At 38.1% G+C, this 26,748-nt stretch overlaps 1 protein-coding gene across 1 annotated transcript in view; it reads left to right on the top strand.

Annotated features, from left to right (window-relative positions):
• Positions 1-26,748, top strand: part of HYDIN (HYDIN axonemal central pair apparatus protein) — a 437,603-nt gene that overhangs the window by 159,194 nt on the left and 251,661 nt on the right. Inside the window, exons 11-12 of the mRNA XM_082606776.1 lie at positions 12,476-12,594; positions 24,935-25,158. Coding sequence (XP_082462902.1) covers positions 12,476-12,594; positions 24,935-25,158 — 343 coding nt within the window. The remainder of the gene's footprint in view (positions 1-12,475; positions 12,595-24,934; positions 25,159-26,748) is intronic.

The following is a 26,748-nucleotide window of genomic DNA, read 5'->3' as shown; positions in this document are numbered from 1 at the left end:
CACAATCATTAGTATCTCCAAGTGCAAAAATTCCACTATTCTGCAATATCTTGTTTTCATTCCATATCTATGGACTGTTTTCAGTCCATATATATGCAGTTACTTTTCTCTTTGTGTAAAGGGGTCAGGCAGTCTACAGGGGGCTGCTTAACCCAAGACTCTGCCACCCTCCACCCACCCCAGGTGTGTATCCCTTCCTGATGATATTTCCTGCACCTTCCCTGGCTGTAACCATCACCTTGACTTTTATGATAGTCATTTTCTTGTTTTCATATATAATTTTGCCACCTATGTATTCATCCCTAAGCAAAATAGTGTAGTTTTACCTGTTTTAAAAATTTATATGTTGAAATCATACTCTGTGTCTTAAGCTGTTAGCACTAGGAAGATAAAGCCATTCAATAAATACTGATTAAGTGAATGAGCAAATAAATGAAAAAAATGAATGAGTGAATGAATCCTAGTTTGATCTGCTCTCTCCCTTGCCCATGGGTGCTAGATTCTCAAGATGGCCCTAGAATGAATGAAGAATGGACTAGGAGTTTCTGGATTGACAGGTCTGTTTTCACACTTCAGACCAGCATCATCTACCCTGGACTTCTTCTTTTTTTTAAAAAAAAAATAAATTTATTTATTTTATTTATATTTATTTTTGGCTGTGTTGGGTCTTCGTTGCTGTGTGCGGGCTTTCTCTAGCTGAGGTGAGTGGGGGCTACTCTTCGTTGCTGTGCGCAGGCTTCTCATTGCGGTGGCTTCTCTTGTTGTGGAGCACGGGCTCTAGGCGTGCGGGCTTCAGTAGTTGTGGTACATGGGCTCAGTAGTTGTGGCTCGCAGGCTCTAGAGCGCAGCCTCAGTAGTTGTGGTGCATGGGCTTAGTTGCTCCATGGCATGTGGGATTTTCCTGGACCAGGGCTCAAACCTGTGTCCCCTGAACTGGCAGGCAGATTCTTAACCACTGTGCCACCAGGGAAGCCCCTTCCCCAGACTTCTTAATGGATCTGGAGGAAATGTTGGTATATCAGTGTTCAGACATAGGCTGGAAATGGTCCAGTGGCCCCCACATCACAGGTGCTGGGACCTCCCTCCCAACAATGGCTCCCCTGGGATGGCCATATTCCAGGGGGCTGGCTGCTCTCCAGGAGGTTCCCAAACATTACATAACTAATTGCATTTATCTATTGTTTCCTTTGCAGTTCTGAATTCTGCCACAGAATTCACATCCTGGGTAAACTGATAGTGGTTTATTAAAAGATACGATTGCCAGGGAAGGGTTTTGTTTACAAAGTAATTCCATATTGTCTTCCCTGTAAATTCTGTGCAATTCTGTGTCTTTTCAAGGGCTTACTATTATCTTCAAAGGTTGGTAAAACCTCCTGGTTTTAGGCCACTAAGAAATACTTCTTAGGCAAATAGAAAAGCTCCTTCCCTCATTTTGTTTTGCTTTGCTTTTGTTTTCCTATATGCTTTGAGCATATAAAAGCAAATACATATAGATATTCTTTTCCTCATACCTTTTTACATAAATGACAGCATACTTTACACAGTAGTTCTAACACCGCTTTTTAAATATTTCTTAGAGATTATTCCAAAATGCTAAATAAAAAGGGGCCGGGCTTCCCTGGTGGCGCAGTGGTTGAGAGTCCACCTGCCGATGGAGGGGACACGGGTTCGTGCCCCGGTCCAGGAGGATCCCACATGCCGCGGAGCGGCTGGGTCCGTGTGCCATGGCCGCTGAGCGTGCTCGTCCGGAGCCTGTGCTCCGCAGCGGGAGAGGCCACAGCAGTGAGAGGCCCGCGTTCCGCAAAAAAAAAAAAAAAAGGGGCCACTCTTTTTCATGGTTGTATAGGAATTCTTTGTATTTACATACCACAATTTGACTTCTTACCTTTTGTCACTGAGAAATAGAACACAGATTCAGAAATATACATAACGTGTGCTATGGTAGGCAGAGTAATTGCCTCCCCAGAATGTCTATGTCCCCAGCATCTGTGGATATGTTACTGTGGATATGTTACATTGCATGGCAAAGGGGAATTAGGGCAGAAAATGGAATTTAGGTTACTAATGAGCTTACCTTAAGATAAGGACAATGTCCTGGGTGGCTCAATAATAATCACAATGGTCCTTAAATGTTCAAGAGGGAGGCAGAAGGATCAGTCTCAGTGTCGGAATGATGCCCTATGAGAAAGACTCTACCAGCCATTTCTGGCTTTGAAGCTAGAGGGCCAAAGAATTCAAGCAGCCTCTAGGAAAGGAAAAGGTAAGAAAATGGATTTTCTCCTAGACCATCCAGAAAGGAACGCAGCCCTGCCAACACCTTGATTTTAGCCCAGTGAGACCCATTTTGTATTTGGACCTCTAGAACTTTTAAGACAGTAAGTTTGTATATTAAGCCACTACATTTGTGATAATTTGTTCTAGCAGCAATAGGGAACTAATACACACACATGTACAGTATAACAAATAATTATAGGCAAGCATGATGTAATTGCCACCAAGATCAATAATAGAATATTTCCAGCCTCAATAAGCCCCCCTGTGTATTCCTTCCCAATCACACTCCCTTCACCCCAACCTCTCCCTGAGATAATCACCATTCTGTCCTTCATGATTATTATCTCCTTGCTTTCATTTATAGTTTATACTCCCATGTGTGTATAGCTAAACATTACAATTTAGTACCACCTGCCTTTGGAATGTACATAACTGGAATCAATCTGCATGTCTCATCCATGTTGTTGCTTGTAGCTCTAGTTGCATTTCATTTTCATTGTTGTATAGTGTTCCATTGTGTGAATGTATGTTCAGAGACAGGAAGTATCAGGGAAGGCCAGTGTCATTGGTTTTGGGGAGGCCACTTGGGATTCATGAAATTTAACCCACATCTCCAACTACAACCTTTTCTTCTTTTGAAAGCTTTTATATCTAGGCACCATGAGTACAGAGATGCACAGAAACACAGTTCCTGCCCTCAGAAAGGCATAGAATTGAGTGGGGGGAAAGTGACACATAAATCAAAAGTTATGTAATGCCATACAGTGAATGAATGATAATAGTTGAAAAGAATACAGGACACACAGCTCAGTCTTGAAATATATGTTAGTCAAGTGAAAAAAAGGAGGGGCTGGGCATGAGAAGCAGGGAAACACTTGTGAAAACACATAGAGAAACACTATGTAAAAATATACCATGAGCATGAAATGACAAATAACTGCAAGTTCCTGGGGTGTGAAACAGAGAGAGACAGAGAAACTTGGGAGGGGACAGGCGGGGGCAGGAAATGAAGCTGGAGGCTGGTGTAGTAGGTGGGAACCAGTTCTTGGAGGGCTGCCCTTGACTGCCCGACTAAGAACCTTGGACTTCATCCAGAGTGAGTAAGGAATCACTGAAGGGCTCTAAGCAGGGGAATGATCTGCTCAGACATGAATATGGCAAATACAACATCATTAAAATCTTTTCAGTTAATCTGAAACTGAATTTTTTTTCTTCATTTAAAATTTTCATATTTTCTTAGAAGTAGATAAACTTGTATGTTAGATATTTATAAAAACTTGCTGATAGTTTGATCTAGGTCTCAAAACTGCTCTTTCATGTATCTTGGCTTGTCAACGGAATGTGTAAATACCTAATTTAATCATGAAGATTGCCTTTTAAAAAAAAAAACTCAAAGGGAAACTACACATATTTGGTTTGGATCACCATATGGGAACTTCAAAGGAAGTAACACTTTCTGATTTTAATTGTGAAATATATTGCTAGATAACCTCGTTAATGGGTGCTTCAGAGTCAAATGCAGAAAAGCAGCATGTTGGAAATGACTCCAGACATACCCGCTTCCTTTAAAGACCCAATTAAGATGAACCTTATTGTCCATTTTCATTCTGTGCATCATAAGAGAAACATCTGAATTTTTAGCACAATTTGAGGCTTTTGATTTTATCCTTAATCTTAAGCCTTATCCTTTAGGCTTAATTTTTAATCCTAATTAAACTAAAGAATGGAGATTTAGGAAAGGAAAAGCTAAATCACCCCAATCATTAAAAACATTTTTGGATTTTCAGAGTAATAAGTGAGTAATACTCTACATATTTGTAAGCTGTCCTTCTCAAAACTCATCAGATTGCAACCTGATAATATAAAGTATCTTAGTCCTATGAATGAGAAATTATTTTCTTGATCAACTACTTTAGATTACATTTACTTTAAATTACATTTTCAGTTATCAAATATTTCAAACATAAAGAAAAATACAGGGAATTATATACCAATGTCTTTTATACATACCCCAATTTAGGAAAACTTGAACAAATAGAAACGCCCATGTTTTTGGTCAGGAAAATCAACATTATAAATAGGTCAGTTCTCCCTGTAAATGCAATGTGATCCCAATGGTAATATCAGTAAGGTTGTTTTTTTTAATTGGGTTGATTCTAAAATTCTTATGGAAGAAATAAATGAAGTAGGGTTGCCTAGAAAATTCAACAAGAATAATGTGGGAGGACTAGCTCCACCATATATTAAAACATTAAAACTTATAGTAAAATATAGTTGTATGTATGGTTTATGAACATGAAGAGAAAGTAGCCATCAAATAAATATTTATTTTTCTTTTCAACCATACCATCAGCAGCAGCAGGAACAGCAGCATGTCCTATTCCCCTAAATCCTACCCTCCCCCAAATCCTTATTTCCCAGTGTCCTCTGTGAGCAAAATAAAAGCCCTAATTTGCTTAAGTCACTTTGTTCTATTTATCTTTTGATGTATAACAAACCATCCTTAATTTAGTGGCTTCAAACAACTAGCAATCACTTATTTTGCACACAGATCTGTGATTCAGGATTCAGCAAGGACAGCTCTCTTTGCTCCACATGAAGACAGCTGGACACGCTTGAAGGTAGAAGCTGATTTCATTTTTTAGCTCATCCATCTATATATCTGGCACTTGATCCTGGCTGTTGGCAGGGACCTCACCAGATTCTGTTTGCTGGAACCTATCAGTGGCCTCTCCACGTGGCTGCTTGCTTCCTCATAGCATGAACAATGGACTGAATTGTTGAGATGAGAAATCTACTGCAGTCTAATTTTAATTTCTTTAGGTTATCTGTCTTTCTGTCAGATTGATATTAAGAATTACTTTATGCTTTGGTGTTCTGCAGTTTCACTGAGATGGATTTGCCTTTATCCTACTTGATATGCTTCTTTAATTTAAGAACCTTTCATCAATTCTGGAAAATTCTCAGCAATTATCTCTTCAGTGTTGTTTTCATCTCATTATCTCAGTTTTTTCCTTCTGTAAATTCTTTTAGATATATGTCTTTCCCATGGAATTGCAGAGTCTTTTAACTTCTCCTTTACATATATATTTTTTAAAATTATTCTTTATTTTTTATTTATTTTTTGCTTTATAACAAATTTAATCAGTTATACATATACATATGTTCCCATATCCCCTCCCTTTTGCGTCTCCCTCCCACCCTCCCTATCCCACCCCTCCAGGCGGAGCTGATCTCCCTGTGCTATGCGGCTGCTTCCCACTAGCTATCTACCTTACGTTTGGTAGTGTATATATATATATATATCTCCTTTATATTTTTGATTTCTTCGTCTCTGTATGATACATTCTGGCTTTTTTCCCCAAGATCTTTCTTCTAGTTGACTAATTGTTTCTTCAGCTATTTCTACTCTGGTGTATTTATCTATTCAGTTTTTATTTCATCAACTTGATTTTTCAGTTTTAGAAGTTCTGTTTGGTTTTAATACTTTCATTTTTGTCTCATTCAAATGGTTTCTCTTTCTTCATTTACCTCTTTAAAGATTTTGAGAATGCTATGTTAGAGTTTATTTAAGACTTTTCTATTATCTCAAACTCTTGAGGTACTAATTTGCATGTTTTCAGTAACCACTGATTTTCCTCCTATTGAGTTGATTCTTCCGATGGCTTGAAATGTTTGTGTTGTTAGCTCATCTTTAGCATGTGCTATGGAATGAATGTTTGTGTCCCTGCCCCCTTGCCCCAAAATTCATATTTTGAAACATAATACTCAATGTGATGGTATTTGGAGGTGGAAACTTTGGAGGTGATTAGGTACAGGTCAGAGCCTTCATGAATGTGGTTAGTGCCCTTTATAAAAAAGACCCCGGAAAGCTCCATTGCCCATTCTTCCATGTGAGTGAGAAGACAGCATCTGTGAAGCAGGAAGAGGGCTCTCACCAGACATTGAATCTGCCAGCACCTTGATCTTGGACTTCCCGGCCTTCAGAACTGTGAGAAATAAATGTTTGTTGTTTAAGCCACCCAGTCTGTGGTATTTTATTACAGCAACCCAAACAGGCTAAGACAGTATGGGTACTGGATCATGGAGGTGTTCCTTCAGAACAATTTTTTATTTCTTCAAGACTTTACAACTTTTATTTTCACACCTTCTGATTCTTTCACCTATAATGTAATATAAATTTGGATCCCATACCTATACATGGGACTTTGATTTCTCATAGGAGCCTTTTTCCCCTATTCAGATCACAAGGTAGAGGACAAGCTTCATCACTGCTCCCTTAGACCAATAGGTAGAATTTTTCTAGTTTCCTTTTTGGAAAGAGGTATCCTTTCCAAGGTCCTAGATTTATGCAGGGATCTAAGTTCAGTTCCACATTCCCAGATAGGAACAAAGCCATATGCCCTATTTCTGTGAGAGTGTTTAAACTGAAGCCATTAGACCATAAGGCTGTATGTACTTTAAAAATCTCTGAGTTCCCTTTTTATTTCTAGCACCTGGTATTTTCCTTTCTTTCTTTTGGGCTTCGATAAGTATTAAAACTATATGTTTGTCATACTTTTAATAATTTTTTTTGGAATTTGAAGTGGAAGGATGTGCTGAGTCAGCTTACCCTGCCCTGTTGTCAGAAGTTAATGTAGTTAACAGTGTTCATATCTTTCTTGAGGTAATATCCTTAGAGAATCTGCGTAGAGTCACTCTGGCTGCTCATTAAAAATGTAGGTTCTTGGGTTTCATCTCTGTTTTTTGAATTAAAATCTGTGGAGATAGTGCTAAAGAATATTTTAACAAGGACTGAAAATTAAGTGTGTAACAAGGTTGCAGGTTACAAGATTTATATAGAGAGAAATCAATTGTGTTTCTAGACAATGAACAATGGAAATTGAATTTTTAAAAAGCAATATTACTTATAATACAATAGCATTAAGAAATATGAACTACTTAAAGATAAATTTGACAAAAGATGTGGAAGACCTGTACACTGAAGACTATAAAACATTGCTGAGAGAAATTAAAAACCTAAATAAATGGAGAACTGTACCTTGTTAATAGGTGGGTAAATTAAGTATTAAGATGTCATTTCCCCCCAAAATTCATCTATAGATTCAATGCAATTCAAATAAAAATCCAAACAGCTTTTTCTTGGTAGAAATTGACAAGCTCATTCTAAAATTCCTATGGAAATGCAAAGAATTTAGAATAACAACTTTGGAATAGAAGAATAAAATTGGAAGACTACTATGACCTGATTTCAAGACAACTTTAAGCTACGGTAATCAAGATAATCCAGCATAATATCCCCAACTAAAAATTCTTAACTTAATCACATCTTTTGTCATATAATATTCACCTTTTTTGCCATATCAAATAATACTTATAGGTTACAGGAATTAGGACATGGATATCTTTGTGGGCCATTATTCAGCCTACCACAGATCCTATGTGGATGCCCAGTTGTTTTAGCTCTTTATACTGTGTGGTCCACTTTTCCATACTGATTTTCAACACCTGCTCTGTCAAAAGTCAAATTTGCATATGTGTGCATTTATTCTGAGTTCTGTATTCTGTTTCCTTAGTCACTTTGCACTTTCTGCCCCAATACCACACTATGTTAATTACAATAGATTTACAACAGACTTTAATATATGAAAGGGCAAGTCCCCTCAATTTATTTTTCTTTAGTAACGTCTTGGTTGTTACTGGCCCTTTGATTTTACACTTAAATTTTATAATGAACCAGCAGATTCCTCCAAATTTTACCTGCTGGCATTTTGTTTAGTAGAGCATTAAAATTATATAGATCAGTTGGAGGAAAATTGACAATTTTATAATACTGAGTCTCCCATTTCAAGAACATAACCTAGTTCTCCATTTATTTAGATCTTTCCTAATATCTTTCAGTAAAGTTTTACAATTTGTTCCTTGAAAGTCTTAAGTATATTTTGTTAGATTTATTTCTAGGTACTTTATATTGTTGTTGCTATTGTAAAATTAATATCTTGAAAATTAATTTTTTGACTCTTGCTGTGTATAGAAATGCAGTTGACTTTGGTATTTGATTTGGTAACCATCATTCTTTATCTTATTAATTAAAAAAATATTTATAGGTTCTTTAGGATTTTTCAGGTTGGTAGTGATAAAATCTGTGAATTATGACCATTTGTTCTTCCTATTTATACATCCCCCCCTTTTTCTTGTCTTACTGCACAGGAATGGAGCTCAAGTATCATATTGAACATCTAATATATAAATCTTAGATGGCAAATTTTTGAAAGCCCATGGTTACATTTTCTGGTATTTAATGCAATATAATCTATTGCATTCACAGATTTTAGGGCTGTGAAAGGGGTTCTATAATACATCTCCCTGCTTCTCATGTGTGAAACCAGGACACTGTAATCATAGATGAGAAGCTTCCCTATTTTAAAAACATTTTAATATTTTGCTCTTCTAATAAGGAATCTGACCTTAGAGCTTACTAGTTCTTTCAAGCTTGTTCATCTTGCTGCCTTTTGCCAAAATCCCTGCTTAAAAAATCTTGTGGAAACTTAGCATTTGTAATGTAACACTAAAATATAGACTAACTCTTACAAACACAAGCCTGGGTATTACTTTACTCCTATTCTGTCCTGGGTTAGGGAAATGGCTAGCTACAAATAAGGAAGTTTCCTTTGAAGTAATTAATAAGTCCCAAAGAAACATTGGCTCACTGCTTTTGTACAACACATCTCCTTTTCTCTTTTTTTTTTTAATTAAGAAAGGCAGTTAAGATAACAGATTGGGAAAGCTTTAAGCCTGACAGTTATAAATAGTCTTGCAGTTTATTCCACAATGTATTTGCAGTTCTCTTTCTTTGCCGTTCTGAAAGTTGGATCTCTGTCAAAATACTTTTCTCTTGACCAAGGAATACAAATCATTGCCTTCAAAACAGGTTTGAAGATTAAAACTCTAAAATAATGGAGTAGGGTGATAAGGTTTGGGCTCTCTGAGAATTTTACTGATGCTCTAGAGTGTTGTCAAACCAACACTGATCTTTAGAGGAACTTCTTTTCCAGGGATCACATGGATTGGGAGAACCCTTTGAATAAATGAGCTGTTCCAAATATTGCTAAGATTGCTCTTGTTTCTTGTAATCAAAGCAATACTTGCCTAATGACCACTGTGTTGCCAAGCACTAGAGGGGACCCAGAGACAAGTATTCTTGTCTTTAAAAGGACAGTCATGGAGAGGAAGCATTAAAGATACAGACACTGAATAACAATAGAAGACAGTGGAACATAAAATGTCACAAGGCATTATTATGATAATAAATTAATATTATTAATAACAACCAATAATATCACTTGGTTGTTCAAAGTGTATTTGCTCTAATACTGAAAATTACATCTAACAGAGCATCAAAATAATTTTGAATGTCCAAAATGTTACACACAGAGCAAATACATAATTTTCCCCTAAATAACTTGAAATTTTAGTGGTGCAAATTTAAGGAAAACCTATTAAATTATCAAATATTTTCGAGTGTTGATTTTTGAGGGAGAACATGGAAAGACAGAAACCATTAAAACTGCTGATGTTTTTGTGTAAATTAGTACAACCATTCTAAAGGACAATATGGCCATAGCTGTCAAACTGTCAAATGTGTATCCTTTTGTTCTGGCATTCTACTTCCTATAGTGGTGGGCTGGGTAATTTAACTCCCTTTCTCTCTCTCTCTCTGTCTCTCTCTCTGTCTCTGTCTCTCTCTCTCTCTTTCTGTCTCTCTCTCTCTCTCTCTCTCTCTCTCTTTCCCTCTCTCCCTTGCATACACAAACACACACACACACAGAGCAAATAAAAGAATAAAAGAACGAGACAAAATATATTTTTTAAACTTGTTAGAAAGCAAAAGAGAGCTGCCAGGACAGTGAAGAATTTGGGGGCCAAGATCCAGGAGAAGAAAGAAACCTAAACAATCAGATTTGGGGGGCCTCTTTATCCTTAGTGACACTGACTTTTTGGGAGATACTGCAGAGACTGAAAAATTAAGCAGAGTTAAGGAAGAAAACATAGGAGTTCATGGGATGCCCAAGGAGAAAGGGCCCTAGAAATCCCCCATGCTTGAGGGTGGGACCCAGTAAAGTGGGGACTAGAAATAAGACTAAAAGTAAGTCCTTATAAGAACTAGAGCTCAGCTTTGGATCATTTTTCAAGCATAGATTTGATTAAGACAGTTCTCCACTGGGGTTCCAAAAGTATTTTGATCCCTAATGTTCTAAGGTATCTCTTATATATGAGAAATTAACTTCTCTTCTATATGTAGGATAGTACTAGCTACACACCCTTCTTGGGAGAATTGAGAAAATAGTCACTCCAGTGATTTGCTGCAGGGCTTAATTCCTTCACAGAATCTTACTGCCAGTGGTTAGATTAGGTTATCTGGGATCACTAATATCCCCTAGTCACCAGCCAGAACCTGGAAGCAGATAACATCTTAGTGTTTCAAATTAAATCTACAGTTTTTTATATACACTGATCAGCACTCAATCAGAAATAACCAAGTATATCAGGAGGTAACACAGTCTGATAGAACACCAAGATAAACAATAGGAACAAACCCATAGAGAGCCAGGTGATAGAATTTCCAGACACAGATTTTTTTAAATGTTCTTACTAAAGATAATATTGAGCAGAGACCTGGAAACTACAAAAAAAATCCAGTAGGAAGTCTAGCATGGAAAAGTTATGATGACAAATTAAGAACTCAGTAGATGAATTTAATAGCCTGTTAGGTATGCCTAGAGGTAGATTTTGTAAACTGGAAATTAGATAAATCAAAGAAAATAGCCACACTAAAGCATATAGGGACAAAAAACAGAAAAGAACATAAGAACTAAGTGGAATGTGGTAAAAAGCTCATATATATATGTGTGTGTGTATGTATATACACACACACATATATATATATATAAATGGGAAAATTGAGCATAAGCAATATTTGAAGAAATAATGACTAAAAAAATTTCCAAATTTAATGAAATACATTATCCACAGATTCAAAAAGTGCAATAAACCCCAAGAAGGATAAATGCAAACCACACTTGGGAACATTATAGTAAAACTGCTGAAAAACAAAGACAAAAGGAAAATCTTAACGCAGTCAGAGGAAAAGACGTATTATCTCAAATGAGCAATAAGACTATAAACTGAGCTCTCAACAGAAATGGTGGAAGACAAGAAACAATAGAATGGTATCTTCAAAGTGCTTAAAGAAAACATAGGAAAATTGATCATAAATGTATTAAAGGATATTAATTACATTGTAATTTGTTGTAATGAAAATTTGGAAGCCACTTAAATATCCAATAAGAAGGACTGGTTAAAAATATTTACTACATCTTTAGGTGATGATATGTAAAAATGTTCCAGATGTATTGTTAAGTGAAAAAAAGCAGGCTAAATATAATTTATAGCATATGCTTTCATTTACATTAACAATTCTTAAATATGATTAAATGTGGAAGGATTGGCACCAAAATGCTAACAGTAGTTATCTTTGGGTGGTGGAATTATGATAAAATTTCTACTTTCCTTTTAATAATTTTAATGATCATGTATTATCAGATGCAGATACATACCCCATTTTAAAAGGGAAACAAAAGCAGTCAGTACTTTAAAGGCTTGTGCTCTGTATTGACCCTGGGTGCATTGTGGCTGTGTAGTAAAGGATACTGTTTAGTGGATTCCATTTCCTCTGTATGAAAGAAGCTGCAAAGTGAGGGTCAGGTAAGACTCCTAGACTCAGATCCCTTAATGCCCTGGCTCTTCCTAAATCTAGGAAAGATCAGTGTGAACAAGGTCTCTTGGAGCCCCGTGGCAGCGCTCATCTTATGTCATTCTTCTCTGATTTAGAGAAATTATTTTCCTTTATAAAAAACTTAAGGATACAGTTAAGATTGGGTTAAATTTTTTAAATTGTTTTTTCCTGCTAAAATGTCAGCCTAGATTGCAATATAAGCTTTCCCCTAAAGTTGAGAAACTAACCAGTATTCTTGTTTCTTAAAGGTAAGCTAAATCTTCAGCACTGGTTAAATTACACTCCCTCAGTCCATTGTAGGGAGTTGTTGCAATAATCTTGACTGCTTACATTAATAAGAGGTTGTGGGTAATCTGGGGTAATAAAGCGTCACTGAGGGTAATAACGTCTGAATTGTTTTTATAGGCCGAGAGATCCGTCTGCCCCTCCGAATCAAAGGGGAAGGAATGGGACCAAAGATTCACTTCAACTTTGAGTTGCTGGATATTGGAAAAGTTTTTGTTGGATCTGTACATTGTTATGAGGTAAGCACTAGAATTGTTCATTGAGACTCAAAAGTACTTGGCTTTTTTTGTTTTATGTGTGTGTTTTTATTGATAGAAAATTTGTGACATCACATTTTTTCCATGACTCACACCTATTCAGACCCCAAATGATGGAACTCCTCCTCCTCCCTCCCAGCCTTATTGAGGGAAGCAACTTTTTCCATCCTTTTCAGCCTCTCTAGCTTTATAAAAAGCATCAAAGTCGTAAGTTGGGCTTCCCTGGTGGCGCAGTGGTTGAGAGTCCGCCTGCCGATGCAGGGGACACGGGTTCGTGCCCCTATCCCGGAGGATCCCACATGCCGCGCAGCGGCTGGGCCCGCGAGCCATGGCCGCGGAGCCTGTGTGTCCGGAGCCTGTGCTCCGCAACGGGAGAGGCCACAGCAGTGAGAGGCCCGCGTACAGCAAAAAAAAAAAAAAAAAAAAGTCGTAAGTTAATTGGTTTTATCATCATCATTTTGTAAATTGCAAAGGGGGACACCATAAATACATCTCCCCATCTATTTAATGCTTGTTCTCTGACAACATAAATCCTACAGGTCAGAGGATAGAGAACCTTTTACATTTTCCAGAATGTCCTAATGAGGATAGCTGTTTTCACACTTCAGAAGTTTCTCTAATTTAAAATTTTAATTAATTTTCTCTGATTTAAAAACCAATCATCCTGATTTCTGGAAGAGATCTCCCTGCTTTGTCTTTCCAGTTAAATAGAAAATGATTTTTTACATGATGTACCCATGGGTTCATGAGGATCAAAGTTACTTCAGTGTCACTTCATCACTAAATTCATATCCAGGACACTTGTTTACACTATATCAAACTATAACCATTGAAAGTTTATTGTAGAAAGATTCCTAAATTGTAAGTGTTTATATTTCTATAGAGGTAACAATAAAAGCATTTATTTAATGAGTGACAAATAGGTGTCAAGTTCCATGCCTTATTATGCGTGCATGCCTACGTATGTGTGTGTGATTTCTAACTCTTACAGAACCATGAGTGGTGGGTTTTACTGTACCTGTTTTTACACATGAGAAATATGAGGCACATAGTGGTTAATTCAGTCAACATCCTCACCCTTCATGTATGTTGAGCACATATGCATTAGTTCACTTGGTCCTCACAAAAACCCTATGAAGAAGGCACAGTGACTATCCCCATTTTATAGCTGAGGAAGCTGGGGCTTAGAGAAGTTTTACTAGTTAAGGTAACGCTACATACTGTAACAAACAAATACAATAATATATCTATTTTGTTCCTAACGTAAAGTCCCAGACAAGCTTGGTCATCCGCAGATGGCTCTCCTCCCGTAGAGGATCAAGAACTCAGCCTCATTCTATCTCATGGCTCTCCCACCCCTAACATCTGAGTTGCAAGATTGTAGTCTCACATGTATCACACTGGCAGTAGGAGAAAGGCATGGAGGGATGCACATGAGAGGTTTTTTTGTTTTTTTTTTTGTTTTGTTTGTTTGGTTTTTTTGCGGTACGTGGGCCTCTCACTGCTGTGGCCTCTCCCGTTGCGGAGCACAGGCTCCAGACGCACAGGCTCAGCGGCCATGGCTCACGGGCCCAGCCGCTCCATGGCATGTGGGATCTTCCCGGACCGGGGCACGAACCCGTGTCCCCTGCATCAGCAGGCGGACTCTCAACCACTGCGCCACCAGGGAAGCCCACATGAGAGGTTTTTATAGGAGGTAGTAATGGAGGTGGCATGTATCGCTTTTGTTCATATCCTATTAGGGTCTGTAACTGCAAGGCTGGCTGGGAAATGTAGTCTAGCTATAGGCACAGGAGGAAGAGGATATGGGTTCAGTGAATGGCCAACCTGACTCTGCCACATTTGTTAAGTAACTTGGCAAGGTCACACAGCCTGTAAATGTTAGTGAGCCCCGGGGTACTAGGGCCCTACATTGTGTGGGAAGAGAAAGCCCTTTGCTGGCTTTTCAATCCCTTGGGCTCTCATTATGGGCAAATCTGGTCTACAACCAATTCAGCTCAGCCTAGCATGGGAGGTAAGTGCCCAATTGATGCTGAGAGCTTCCTGCAGTGTCATTTGTCCTCACATTCATTAGACTTAATGATGGGCCAAATGGGATGATTTAAAGGTAAATAGAGATGTTAATGTCATGGAATATACATAAGATGAGATGGAATATATGTAAGAGCATAACTTAAATGAAGTAATCACTCACATGACTAACATAAAGTGAAAAGTGGCACAGCTACCATGTTGCATTGTCCTGTATTGCATTCTGAAAAAATGGTCACTTAGGGAGGGAAAAAAAGGTATAAGAGTTCTTATTAAATTAAATTGTTCTTATTAAATTGATATTCTGCCTGTACTTTATCCAGTGCAAATTTCCCTCACACCTTACAGACTGTGTCTTATGGATGCCACATTGGAAAAGAACCTTTAGTTCTGATGCAGAATTGTTATTGAGTTCAAGCTCGCTCTGCTGGCTACGCAACAAGGCAATAAATTGGGAGACAAGGTGTTGAGGCAAGGAATAGTGACTTTATTCAGAAAGCCGATAGACTGAGAGGATGGCAGACTAGTGTCTGCAAAAAAAATCTTATTGGGGTCTGGATGCCAGTTTCTTTTATAGAGCAGAGAAGGGGAGGAGGGGAGGAAGTTAAGTAAAAAGGCCATTCGTTTTGCAAAATATCTCTGGGCTTGGCCAGTATATCGGGGAGGGGATGTGTTAATTTCCTCTTTTCTGCAGCCATCCACAGGGGGGCAGGGTCAGATTTTCTCCCTGTGAGCTGAACAAAGGCACTTTAGTTTAACATTCAGGCAGAGGGGCAGGGTGCCCTGAGGCAAGCCATTATGTATGATTATAATAACAAAAGCAATGAAAAGCAAAGGTTAAATAAAAGAAACGGATCCAACGTGGAGTCAGATTTTGCTCTTCCCTGTTACAAAATGGATAGGATTTCTCTGAATGTAATAATAATTTCTTACATATTTTAACAGAAGTGTGCTTGAGACCATCACTTCCCACCCTCCCATAATTGAACAGTAAAGCAAACCACAGCCAGCTAAGTAAGTGTTAAATGAGGTGCTGCATCAGACTGGACAGTTTTGAGAGCTGTGCAGTGGCAGAGAAGGACTTGGTAAGGTGCTTCTTATGGGAATATTTTGCACTCTCTGCGTATTTAATGCTGATGCCTCATTGCATATCTCTTTCAATTTATTACATTACCTACTTGAAACAAATTTGAGTAACTAGCTATTGCTGTTAGTCATTGCTGAGCTTAGCAGATACATGAAGACTAACCCCCAAGAGTATATGCTATTCCCCAGTGTAATTAGAAGGAAAACAAATGAGAGGTGAAGTTCTACTATAAATTTTCCCCTCTCCAAGGAGTTGGACTGCAAGGGTAAGGGCATTACTAGTAATCAAAAGGTGTCAGAACTGTATTGTCAAACAATTTGCTGGATTCTGTATACATAAGTAGTTGCTGCTTTGTCAGGGGGAGAAGAATGAAATGCATATTCTCAAAAATAGAGGAACTGGCACATTATAGAAGATCTGGGTAAAACAAGAAAAAAGGCAATCCATGCACCAGCTCAGAGAGAAGAACAAGTGTCCTTCAAGTTACCATTAACACCTTTGAGTTGCCTTCAACTTATCACTAGTGCATATCAGTTGCTTCTTAAGCACAGGTAAATCTTAAATGCATTCTGCCTAGCACTGGGGACATAAATAGCAATCACTGTCTTTTATGAGCAGTCTTTGCCATGGACTATTCTAAAAGTTATGCAATTTAATAAATGTCATTTTCACAGTAATCTGAGAAGTTAGTAATACTTAACATTTTTTTAAACATCTTTATTGCAGTATAATTGCTTTACAATGGTGTGTTAGTTTCTGCTTCATAACAAAGGGAATCAGCTGTACATATACATATATCCCCATATCTCCTCCCTCTTGCGTCTCCCTCCCACTCTCCCTATCCCACCCCTCTAGATGGTCACAAAGCACCGAGCTGATCTCCCTGTGCTATGTGGCTGTTCCCACTAGCTATCTATTTTACATTTGATAGTGTATATATGTCCATGCCACTCTCTTACTTCGTCCCAGCTTACCCTTCCCCCTCCCCGTGTCCTCAAGTCCATTCTCTACATCTGTGTCTTTATTCCTGTCCTGCCCCTAGGTTCTTCAGAACATTTTTTTTTGATTCCATATATATGTGTTAGCATACAGTATTTGTTTTTCTCTTTCTGACTTCTGAACATTCTATTTTTAGTTTTTTAAGGAACCTCCATACTGTTCTCCATAGTGGCCATATCAATTTACATTCCCACCAACGGTGCAAGAGGGTTCCCTTATTCCACACCCTCTCCAGACTTTATTGTTTGTAGATTTTTTGATGATGGCCATTCTGACTGGTGTGAGGTGATACCTTATTGTAGTTTTGATTTGCATTTCTCTGATGATTAGTGATGTTGAGCATTCTTTCATGTGTTTGTTGACAATCTGTATATCTCCTTTGGAGAAATGTCTATTTAGGTCTTCTGCCCATTTTTTGGATTAGGTTGTTTGTTTTTTTGATATTGAGAATCATGAGCTGCTTGTAAATTTTGGAGATTAATACTTTGTCAGTTGCTTCATTTGCAAATATTTTCTCCCATTCTGAGGGTTGTCTTTTCATCTTGTTTATGGTTTCCTTTGCTGTGCAAAAGCTTTTAAGTTTCATTAGGTCCCATTTATTTATTTTTGTTTTTATATCCATTTCTCTAGGAGGTGGGTCAAAAAGGATCTTGCTGTGATTTATGTCATAGAGTGTTCTGCTGATGTTTTCCTCTAAGAGTTTTATAGTGTCTCGCCTTACATTTAGGTCTCTAATGCATTTTGAGTTTATTTTTGTGTATGGTGTTAGGGAGTGTTCTAATTTCATTCTTTTACATGTAGCTGTCCAGTTTTCCCAGCACCACTTATTGAAGAGGCTGTCTTTTCTCCATTGTGTATTCTTGCCTCCTTTATCAAAGATACGGTGACCATATGTGTGTCGGTTTATCTCTGGGCTTTCTATCCTGTTCCATTGATCTATATTTCTGTTTTTGTGCCTGTACCATACTGTCTTGATTACTGTAGCTTTGTAGTATAGTCTGAAGTCAGGGAAGCTGATTCCTCCAGCTCCATTTTCCTTTCTGAAGATTGCTTTGGCTATTCGGGGTCTTTTGTGTTTCCATACAAATTGTGAAATTTTTTGTTCTAGTTCTGTGAAAAATGCCATTGGTAGTTTGATAGGGATTGCATTGAATCTGTAGATTGCTTTGGGTAGTATAGTCATTTTCACAGTGTTGATTCTTCCAATCCAGGAACATGGTGTATCTCTCCATCTGTTTGTATCATCTTTAATTTCTTTCATCAGTGTCTTATAGTTTTCTGCATACAGGTCTTTTGTCTCCTTAGGTAGGTTTATTCCTAGGTATTTTATTCTTTTTGTTGCAGTGGTAAGTGGGAGTGTTTCCATAGTTTCTCTTTCAGATTTTTCATCTTTGGTGTATAGGAATGCAAGAGATTTCTGTGCATTCGTTTTGTATCCTGCTACTTTACCAATTTTGTTGATTAGCTCTAGTAGTTTTCTAGTAGTGTCTTTAGGATTTTCTATGTATAGTATCATGTCATCTGCAAACAGTAACAGCTTTACTTCTTCTTTTCCGATTTGGATTGCTTTTATTTCTTTTTCTTCTCTGCTTGCTGTGGCTAAAACTTCCAAAACTATGTTGAATAATAGTGGTGAGAGTGGGCAACCTTGTCTTGTTCCTGATCTTAGTGGAAATGGTTTCAGTTATTCACCATTGAGAACAGTGTTGGCTGTGGGTTTGTCATATATGGCCTTTATTATGTTGAGGTAAGTTCCCTCTATGCCTACTTTGTGGAGGGTTTTTATCATAAATCAGTGTTGAATTTTGTCGAAAGCTTTCTCTGCATCTATTGAGGTGATCATATGGTTTTTATCCTTCAGTTTGTTAACTTGGTGTATCACTTTGATTGATTTGCATATATTAAAGAATCCTTGCATCCTGGGATAAACCCCAGTTGATCATGGTGTATGATCCTTTTCGTGTGCTGCTGGATTCTGTTTGCTAGTATTTTGTTGAGGATTCTTGCATCTGTGTTCATCAGTGATATTGGCCTGTAGTTTTCTTTCTTTGTGACATCTTTATCTGGTTTTGTCATCAGGGTGATGGTGGCCTCGTAGAATGAGTTTGGAGTGTTCTTCACCCTGCTATATTTTGGAAGAAGTTGAGATGGAGAGGTGTTAACTCTTCTATAAATGTTTGCTAGAATTCGCCTGTGAAGCCATCTGGTCCTGGGCTTTTGTTTGTTGGAAGATTTTTAATCACAGTCTCAATTTCAGTGCTTGTGTTTGGTCTGTTTATATTTTCTATATCTTCCTGGTTCAGTCTCGGAAGGTTGTGCTTATTTAAGAATTTGTCCATTTCTTCCAGGTTGTCCATTTTATTGGCATATAGTTGCTTGTAGTAACCTCTCATGATCCTTTGTATTTCTGCAGTGTCAGTTGTTGCTTCTCCTTTTTCATTTCTAATTCTGTTGATTTGAGTCTTCTCCCTTTTTTCTTGATGCGTCTGGCTAATGGTTTATCAATTTTGTTTATCTTCTCAAAGAACCAGCTTTTAGTTTTATTGATCTTTGCTATTATGTCCTTCATTTCTTTTTCATTTATTTCTGATCTGATCTTTATGATTTCTTTCCTTCTGCTAACTTTGGAGCTTTTTTGTTCTTATTTCTCTAATTGCTTTAGGTGTAAGGTTAGGTTGTTTGAGATGTTTCTTGTTTCTTGAGGTAGGATTGTATTGCTATAAACTTCCCTTTTAGAACTGCTTTTGCTGTATCCCATAGGTCTTGGGTCGTTGTGTTTCCATTGTCATTTCTTCCTAGGTATTTTTTTATTTCCTCTTTGATTTCTTTAGTGATCTCTTGGTTATTTAGTAGTGTATTTTTTAGCCTCCATGTGTTTGTATTTTTTTACAGATTTTTTTCCTGTAATTGGTATCTAGTCTCACAGCATTTTGGTCAGAAATGATACTTGATATGATTTCACTTTTCTTAAATTTACCAGGCCTTGATTTGTGACCCAAGATATGATCTATCCTGGAGAATGTTCCATGAGCACTTGAGAAGAAACTGTATTCTGTTGTTTTGGAATGGAATGTCCTATAAATATCAATTAAGTCCATCTTGTTTAATGTATCATTTAAAACTTGTGTTTCCTTATTTATTTTCAATTTGGATGATCTGTCCATTGTTGAAAGTGGGGTGTTAAAAGTCCCCTACTATGATTGTGTTATTGTTGATTTCCCCTTTCATGGTTGTTAGCATTTGCCTTATGTATTGAGGTGCTCCTATGTTGGGTGCATAAATATTTACAGTTGTTACATCTTCTTGGATTGATCCCTTGAACATTCAGTAGTGTCCTTCTTTGTCTCTTGTAATAGCCTTTATTTTAAAGTCTATTTTGTCTGATATGAGAATTGCTACTCCAGCTTTCTTTTGATTTCCATTTGCATGGAATATCTTTTTCCATCCCCTCACTTTCAGTCTGTATGTGTCTCTAGGTCTGAAGTGGGTCTCTTGTAGACAGCATATATACGGGTCTTGTTTTTGTATCCATTCAGCCAGTCTGTGTGTTTTGGCTGGAGCATTTAATCCTTTTACATTTAAGGTTTTTATTGATATGTATGTTCCTAGTACCATTTTCTTAATTGTTCTGGGTTTGTTATTGTAGGTCTTTTCCTTCTCTTGTGTTTCCTGCCTAGAGAAGTTCCTTTAGCATTTGTTGTAAAGCTGGTTTAGTGGTGCTGAATTCTCTTAGCTTTTGCTTGTCTGTAAAGGTTTTAAAATCTCCGTCAAATCTGCATGAGATCCTTGTTGGGTAGAGTAATATTGGTTGTAGGTTTTTCCCTTTCATCACTTTAAATATGTCCTGCTACTCCCTTCTGGCTTGCAGAGTTTCTGCTGAAAGATCAGCTGTTAACCTTATAGGGATTCCCTTGTATGTTATTTGTTGTTTTTCCCTTGCTGCTTTTAATATTTTTTCTTTGTATTTAATTTTGGATAGTTTGATTAATATGTGTCTTGGTGTGTTTCTCCTTGGATTTTTCCTGTATGGGACTCTCTGTGCTTCCTGGTCTTGATGGACTAGTTCCTTTCCCATATTAAGGAGGTTTTCAATTATAATCTCTTCAAATGTTTTCTCAGTCCCTTTCTTTTTCTCTTCTTCTTCTGGGACCCCTATAATTCGAATGTTGATGCATTTAATGTTGTCCCAGAGGTCTCTGAGACTGTCCTCAATTCTTTTCATTCTTTTTTCTTTATTCTGCTCTGTGGTAGTTATTTCCACTATTTTATATTCCAGGTCACTTATCTGTTCTTCTGCCTCAGTTATTCTGCTATTGAGTCCTTCTAGAGAATTTTTAATTTCATTTACTGTGTTGCTCATCATTGTTTGTTTGCTCTTTAGTTCTTCTAGTTCCTTGTTAAACGTTTCTTGTGTTTTCTCCATTCTATTTCCAAGATTTTGGATCATCTTTACCATCATTACTCTGAATTCTTTTTCAGGTCGACTGCCTATTTCCTCTTCATTTGTTTGGTCTGGTGGGTTTTTACCTTGCTCCTTCATATGCAGTGTACTTCTGTGTCTTCTCATTTTGCTTAACTTACTGTGTTTGGGGTCTCCTTTTTGCAGGCTGCAGGTTCGTAGTTCCCGTTGTTTTTGGTGTCTACCCCCAGTGGCTAAGGTTGGTTCAGTGGGTTGTGTAGGCTTCCTGGTGCAGGGGACTTGCGCCTGTATTCTGGTCGATGAGGCTGGATCTTGTCTTTCTGGTGGGCAGGACCACATCTGGTGGTGTGTTTTGGGGTGTCTGCCCTTATTATGATTTTAGGCAGCCTCTCTCTTAATGGTTGGGGTTGTGTTCCTGCCTTGCTAGTTGTTTGGCATAGGTTGTCCAGCACTGTAGCTTGCTGGTCGTTGAGTGGAGTTGGGTCTTAGCATTGAGATGGAGATCTCTGGAAGAGCTTTTGCTGTTTGATATTTTGTGGAGCTGGGAGCTTTCTGGTGGACCAGTATCCTGAACTCAGCTCTCCCATCTTAGAGGCACAGGCCTGACACCCAGCCGGAGCACCAAGACCCTGTCAGCTACACGGCGAACAAGATGCACTGTGGTGCTTGGCCCCAGGTGGCAACTACGGCTGTTGCCCGGGTTCCCTGGTTTCTCAGTAATACTTACATTTTACAGATGGGGAAACGGGCACAGAGAAGCCAAGCAGGTTCTGCAAGGTCACACGGCTAGTCAAGTCAGTGGAAAAGCTGGGATTTGAACCCAGGCATTTGGCTTCTGAGACCCTGGTCATAATTACTTTTCTACGTGGTGTTCTTAAAAGGAATAAAGGATGAAGCGTAACTCCTATGACCAGGGAACATAGGATGAGGGAGATGGGAAATAAATGTAAAAAGATGAACAACATATCAAGTAACACTTAGTTATGTACCTCTTTTGGTACATCATCCATCTTCTCTTGGCAGGAGTGGTTGTCTTCCTTTGCAAGAGCCCCTGACTGTATCCTACTTATGCTCTTGATTCCTTCTTCTCTGCTCCTGAGGAGGCACCCTGATCTAGTGGATCCCCTACATCCACCCAGACCCTATTACCTTGGTTACCTAGTCTCCTTTTCTTATTACAGAGAGAAACATCTAGGCTGGGCCTTAAGTGTGCATTATCTCATTTAACAGTATAAGTAGACTAGGTCTCACCTACCATACCTTCCTGCAGCTTTGCCACCCTCATTTTCTCTTTTTTACCACTAATGTTCTCAAAACAGGAATCTAGAATAGTCAACCACTATTTCCTCTGCACCTACTCGCTCCCTAAACATTTGTACTCTGGATTCTACAGTCACACTCTATTCAGATTACTTTCTTCTTCAAGGGCAGGGGTGGCCTCTAATTAAAAATTCTAAATCTGTAGAATTTTCTCAAAGCTTATTCTCCTTAATCTCTATCCCCATTCAACCCCTTTTGGAAGTTCTCTCTTGGCTTTCTCGGTTCCTGCCATGCCCCCCATACTTTTCTGAATCTTTCTTCATCATCTCCTCTTTTTTTCCTCCAGTGCCTTGATGTAGGTTGAAGGCACTTTCTAAGTAGAGAGAATGACTGTCCACCTATTCAGGTGTAAGCATTGGCAAGGAATAGAGATTGTGTTCTAGAAGCCGAGGAATAGGACTGTGTGGCTATAGTACAAGTTCATGGACGGACTTGTGGAAAGTGACAGTGGGAGTGGTAGACGGAGTCACCTGTGGAGGCCTCTGAATGCCAGGCATGAGCTTTGTACACACACCTCATGTGCAATCAAATATGGGCAATGACTTGTTTCCAGAACATTAGTATATAGGAATAAAACTTTTCTGCATTGGAGCTCCCTGGCGGTCCAGTGGTTAAGACTCCATGCTTCCACTGTCGGGGGGACACGCATTCCATCTCTGGCCGGGGAATTAAGATGCCTCACACAGCACTGCGCAGCCAAAAAAAAAAAAAAAAAAAAAAAAAAAAACCCAAAACCAGAGAAATGAACAAAAAACTTTTCTGATTTGCATTTCTCTAATGAGTAAAGATGTTGAGCATCCTTTCATGTATTTGTTGGCAGTCTGTATATCTTCTGTGGAGAAATGTCTATTTAGGTCTTCTGCCCATTTTTGGATTGGGTTGTTTGTTTTTTTGTTATTGAGCTGCATGAGCTGCTTATAAATTTTGGAGATTAATCCTTTGTGAGTTGCTTCATTTGCAAATATTTTCTCCCATTCTGAGGGTTGTCTTTTGGTCTTGTTTATGGTTTCCTTTGCTGTGCAAAAGCTTTTAAGTTTCATTAGGTCCCATGTGTTTATTTTTGTCTTTATTTCCATTTCTCTAGGAGGTGGGTCAAAAAGGATCTTGCTGTGATTTATGTCATAGAGTGTTCTGCCTATGTTTTCCTCTAAGAGTTTGATAGTGTCTGGCCTTACATTTAGGTCTTTAATCCATTTTGAGCTTATTTTTGTGTATGGTGTTAGGGAGTGATCTAGTCTCATACTTTTACATGTCCCTATCCAGTTTTCCCAGCACCACTTATTGAAGAGACTGTCCTTTCTCCACTGTACATTTCATAGCAGCCCTATTTACAATAGCCCGGAGATGGAAACAACCTAAGTGTCCATCATCGGATGAATGGATAAAGAAGATGTGGCACATATATACAATGGAATATTACTCAGCCATAAAAAGAAATGAAATCGAGCTATTTGTAATGAGGTGGATAGACCTAGAGTCTGTCATACAGAGTGAAGTAAGTCAGAAAGAGAAAGACAAATACTGTATGCTAACACATATATATGGAATTTAAGGAAAAAAAATGTCATGAAGAACATAGGGGTAAGACAGGAATAAAGACACAGACCTACTAGAGAATGGACTTGAGGATATGGGGAGGGGGAAGGGTAAGCTGTGACAAAGTGAGAGAGCGGCATGGACATATATACACTACCAAACGTAAGGTAGATAGCTAGTGGGAAGCAGCCGCATAGCACAGGGAGATCAGCTCGGTGCTTTGTGACCGCCTGGAGGGGTGGGATAGGGAGGGTGGGAGGGAGACGCAAAAGGGAGGGGATATGGAAACATATGTATATGTATAACTGATTAAATTTGTTATAAAAAAAAAAAACTTTTCTGTAGTAAAACAATGGCTTACATAAGTATCCCAAAACAGTTATCCATCCATTACAGTTTGAGATGAAAATATCACAATAGGATGAAATCTAATGGTACAACAAAGAGAATCCTTGCAATCTGGAATCCACAATAATAGCTCTTTCTACATTCTTCAAGCTATGTTATAAACATAGGCTTAGATATTTCTTGATCCTCTATTCTAACTTGCTTTTTATTTTTCAGCATGCCACTTAATCCCAGCCTTCTCATGTGTATAAGAGAAAGACCTACCTTCCCTTGGTTACTTCAGAGATAGAATTTTAAAAAAGGTCTTTTAAGGTTCTTCTTCAATAGATGTGATTATGATCAATCTTTATAGCATGAATATAATGCATATGACTAATTCTATTTTAAAGAGGAGATAAAAACACAAAATTACTTTCTGTCTTGGGATTCCTGTCTTCAAACATTCAAGACAGAAGACTGCTTATTTTTCCCCTGGAGTTTTTCTGTGGTTCTACTTCCTGCAGCTGTTTCTGTGTTGGTGCTTATATGAAAATAAATCGGAGGCCCATTGCCTACCTTTTCATTCTTGTCTTTTGATATAGGCAGTACTATCCAACAAAGGCAGCATTGATGCCCTCTTCAACGTGATCCGTCCAACTTCGGCTATGGGGACCTGCTTTGTTTTCAGTCCCAAGGAAGGCATCATCGAACCAAGTGGAGTCCAGGCTGTCCAGATCTCCTTCAGTTCTTCCATCCTGGGACACTTTGAAGAAGAGTTCCTGGTCAATGTCAATGGATCACCAGAGCCTGTGAAATTGACCATTATGTAAGTTACTTCTACAGGTAATGTGGAAACTGAAGTTTTTACCTAATGCTTTCTTAAACTTCAAAACTAGAGCACTTTACACATTAATGGAGAATTACTAGGTTGCCAAAATATTTATTTATTTTTTTGTTAACAATATTGATACCTGTCTGAAAGTAGCAACAATTTGATTCCCTACTGTTTACTTTTTAAAATCCAGGCACAGAAGTAAAATGTAAAAATAAAATCCTTTCATAAACTTACTTTAAAAAAACAAAACTAGATCATGTCTTGAATGTCCATAACTGTCTTTGTTGATATGACCACATCAACATAGTGGAGTGTTTTAAATTTCCACCAGTATTTCTCTAGTGAACATGTTTAACTTATTACTGTAGTATGGATGCAGATGGTATTTTGGAATCTAGTTTTTCTGTAAGCTCTAACCTTATAGAATAAGAACTTAAACACTATATTAGTTTCTACTTACTCTCTGTTTTAGTATGTTTAGGGAAAGTAGGTTATTAACACCTGGATAAAATTATCTCTTATAATTAAGCTCTAACTGTTATCAGTTTCTCTAAACCTGCATCTCTTGTTTTTATTTTAAGGAAATTCTTTAAGTGCTCTTAACCTTTAATGTCTCCAGGAATTATAAAAGTCTACTTATAGTGTCAGTCAGTCAAGGCTAGACACTTGGAGCTTTTGTGCTAGACGTCTTTTGATGGCTTCTCTAGCTGCTTTGTTTGTCCTCAGGTTTTAGAAAGAAGTTCTCTGTGACCAACCCACTGGGCAGATCTATAACTTTAGTTCCTGGTGCTTAAAAAGATCATATCTTGAGAATAGATTGCAGATTCTATTTAGATTCCCACAGCAACAGGTTGTTCATTACCATGGTAGTCTCTCTTATTATGGTTCAGTAGCCTAGCAGGACCTCACTCCATCTACAGCTGAGGTCTCCCTTGTGGCCTGGAGGTAACATAGAAAAGAGACAGACATATTTCCTAGGCCTGAAGGGTCCTGGGAAAACTTATTGATCTTGTGATATCTCCTGGAAATTTAGAATCTTAAGATTGACTCCAAGGCAATTACCATTTCTTCTCAATTCTTCCACCTAAGCATCTCTGTTCTAGGGTGAATTACATCCTCCCAAAATTCATATGTTGAAGTCCTAACACTCAGTGCTTCAGAATGTGACTGCATTTGGAGATAAGACTTTTAAAGAAGTAATTAAGGTAAAATGAGGTCATATGGGTGGGCCCTAATCTAATAAGAATGGTGTCCTTGTAAGAAGAGGACATTAGGACAGATACACAAACAGGAAAAGACTGTGGGAAGACATGGGGCAAAGGTACCCATCTACAAGCTAAGGAGGGAGTTCCTCAGAAGAAGCCAACCCTGCCAACACATTGATCTTGGACTTCCAGCCTACAGAACTGTGAGGAAATAAATTTCTGTTGTTTAAGCCACCGAGTCTCTGATACTTTATGACAGTCCTAGCAAATGAGTACAACCCCTAACAAGTAAGGAGAGTGAGTGCATATGCCTCAGGTGTTCTGTAGCGTGGCTAAGACAGCCTACCACAGTCACAAACTCTTTAAAAAGATCTCA

Source organism: Mesoplodon mirus (assembly GCF_964341445.2).
Source record: "Mesoplodon mirus genome assembly, chromosome: 19".
NCBI classification, from domain to species: Eukaryota; Metazoa; Chordata; class Mammalia; order Artiodactyla; family Ziphiidae; genus Mesoplodon; species Mesoplodon mirus.
The sequence above is the reverse complement of the archived record's forward strand: the minus strand, read 5'-3'. Positions and strand labels throughout refer to the sequence as shown.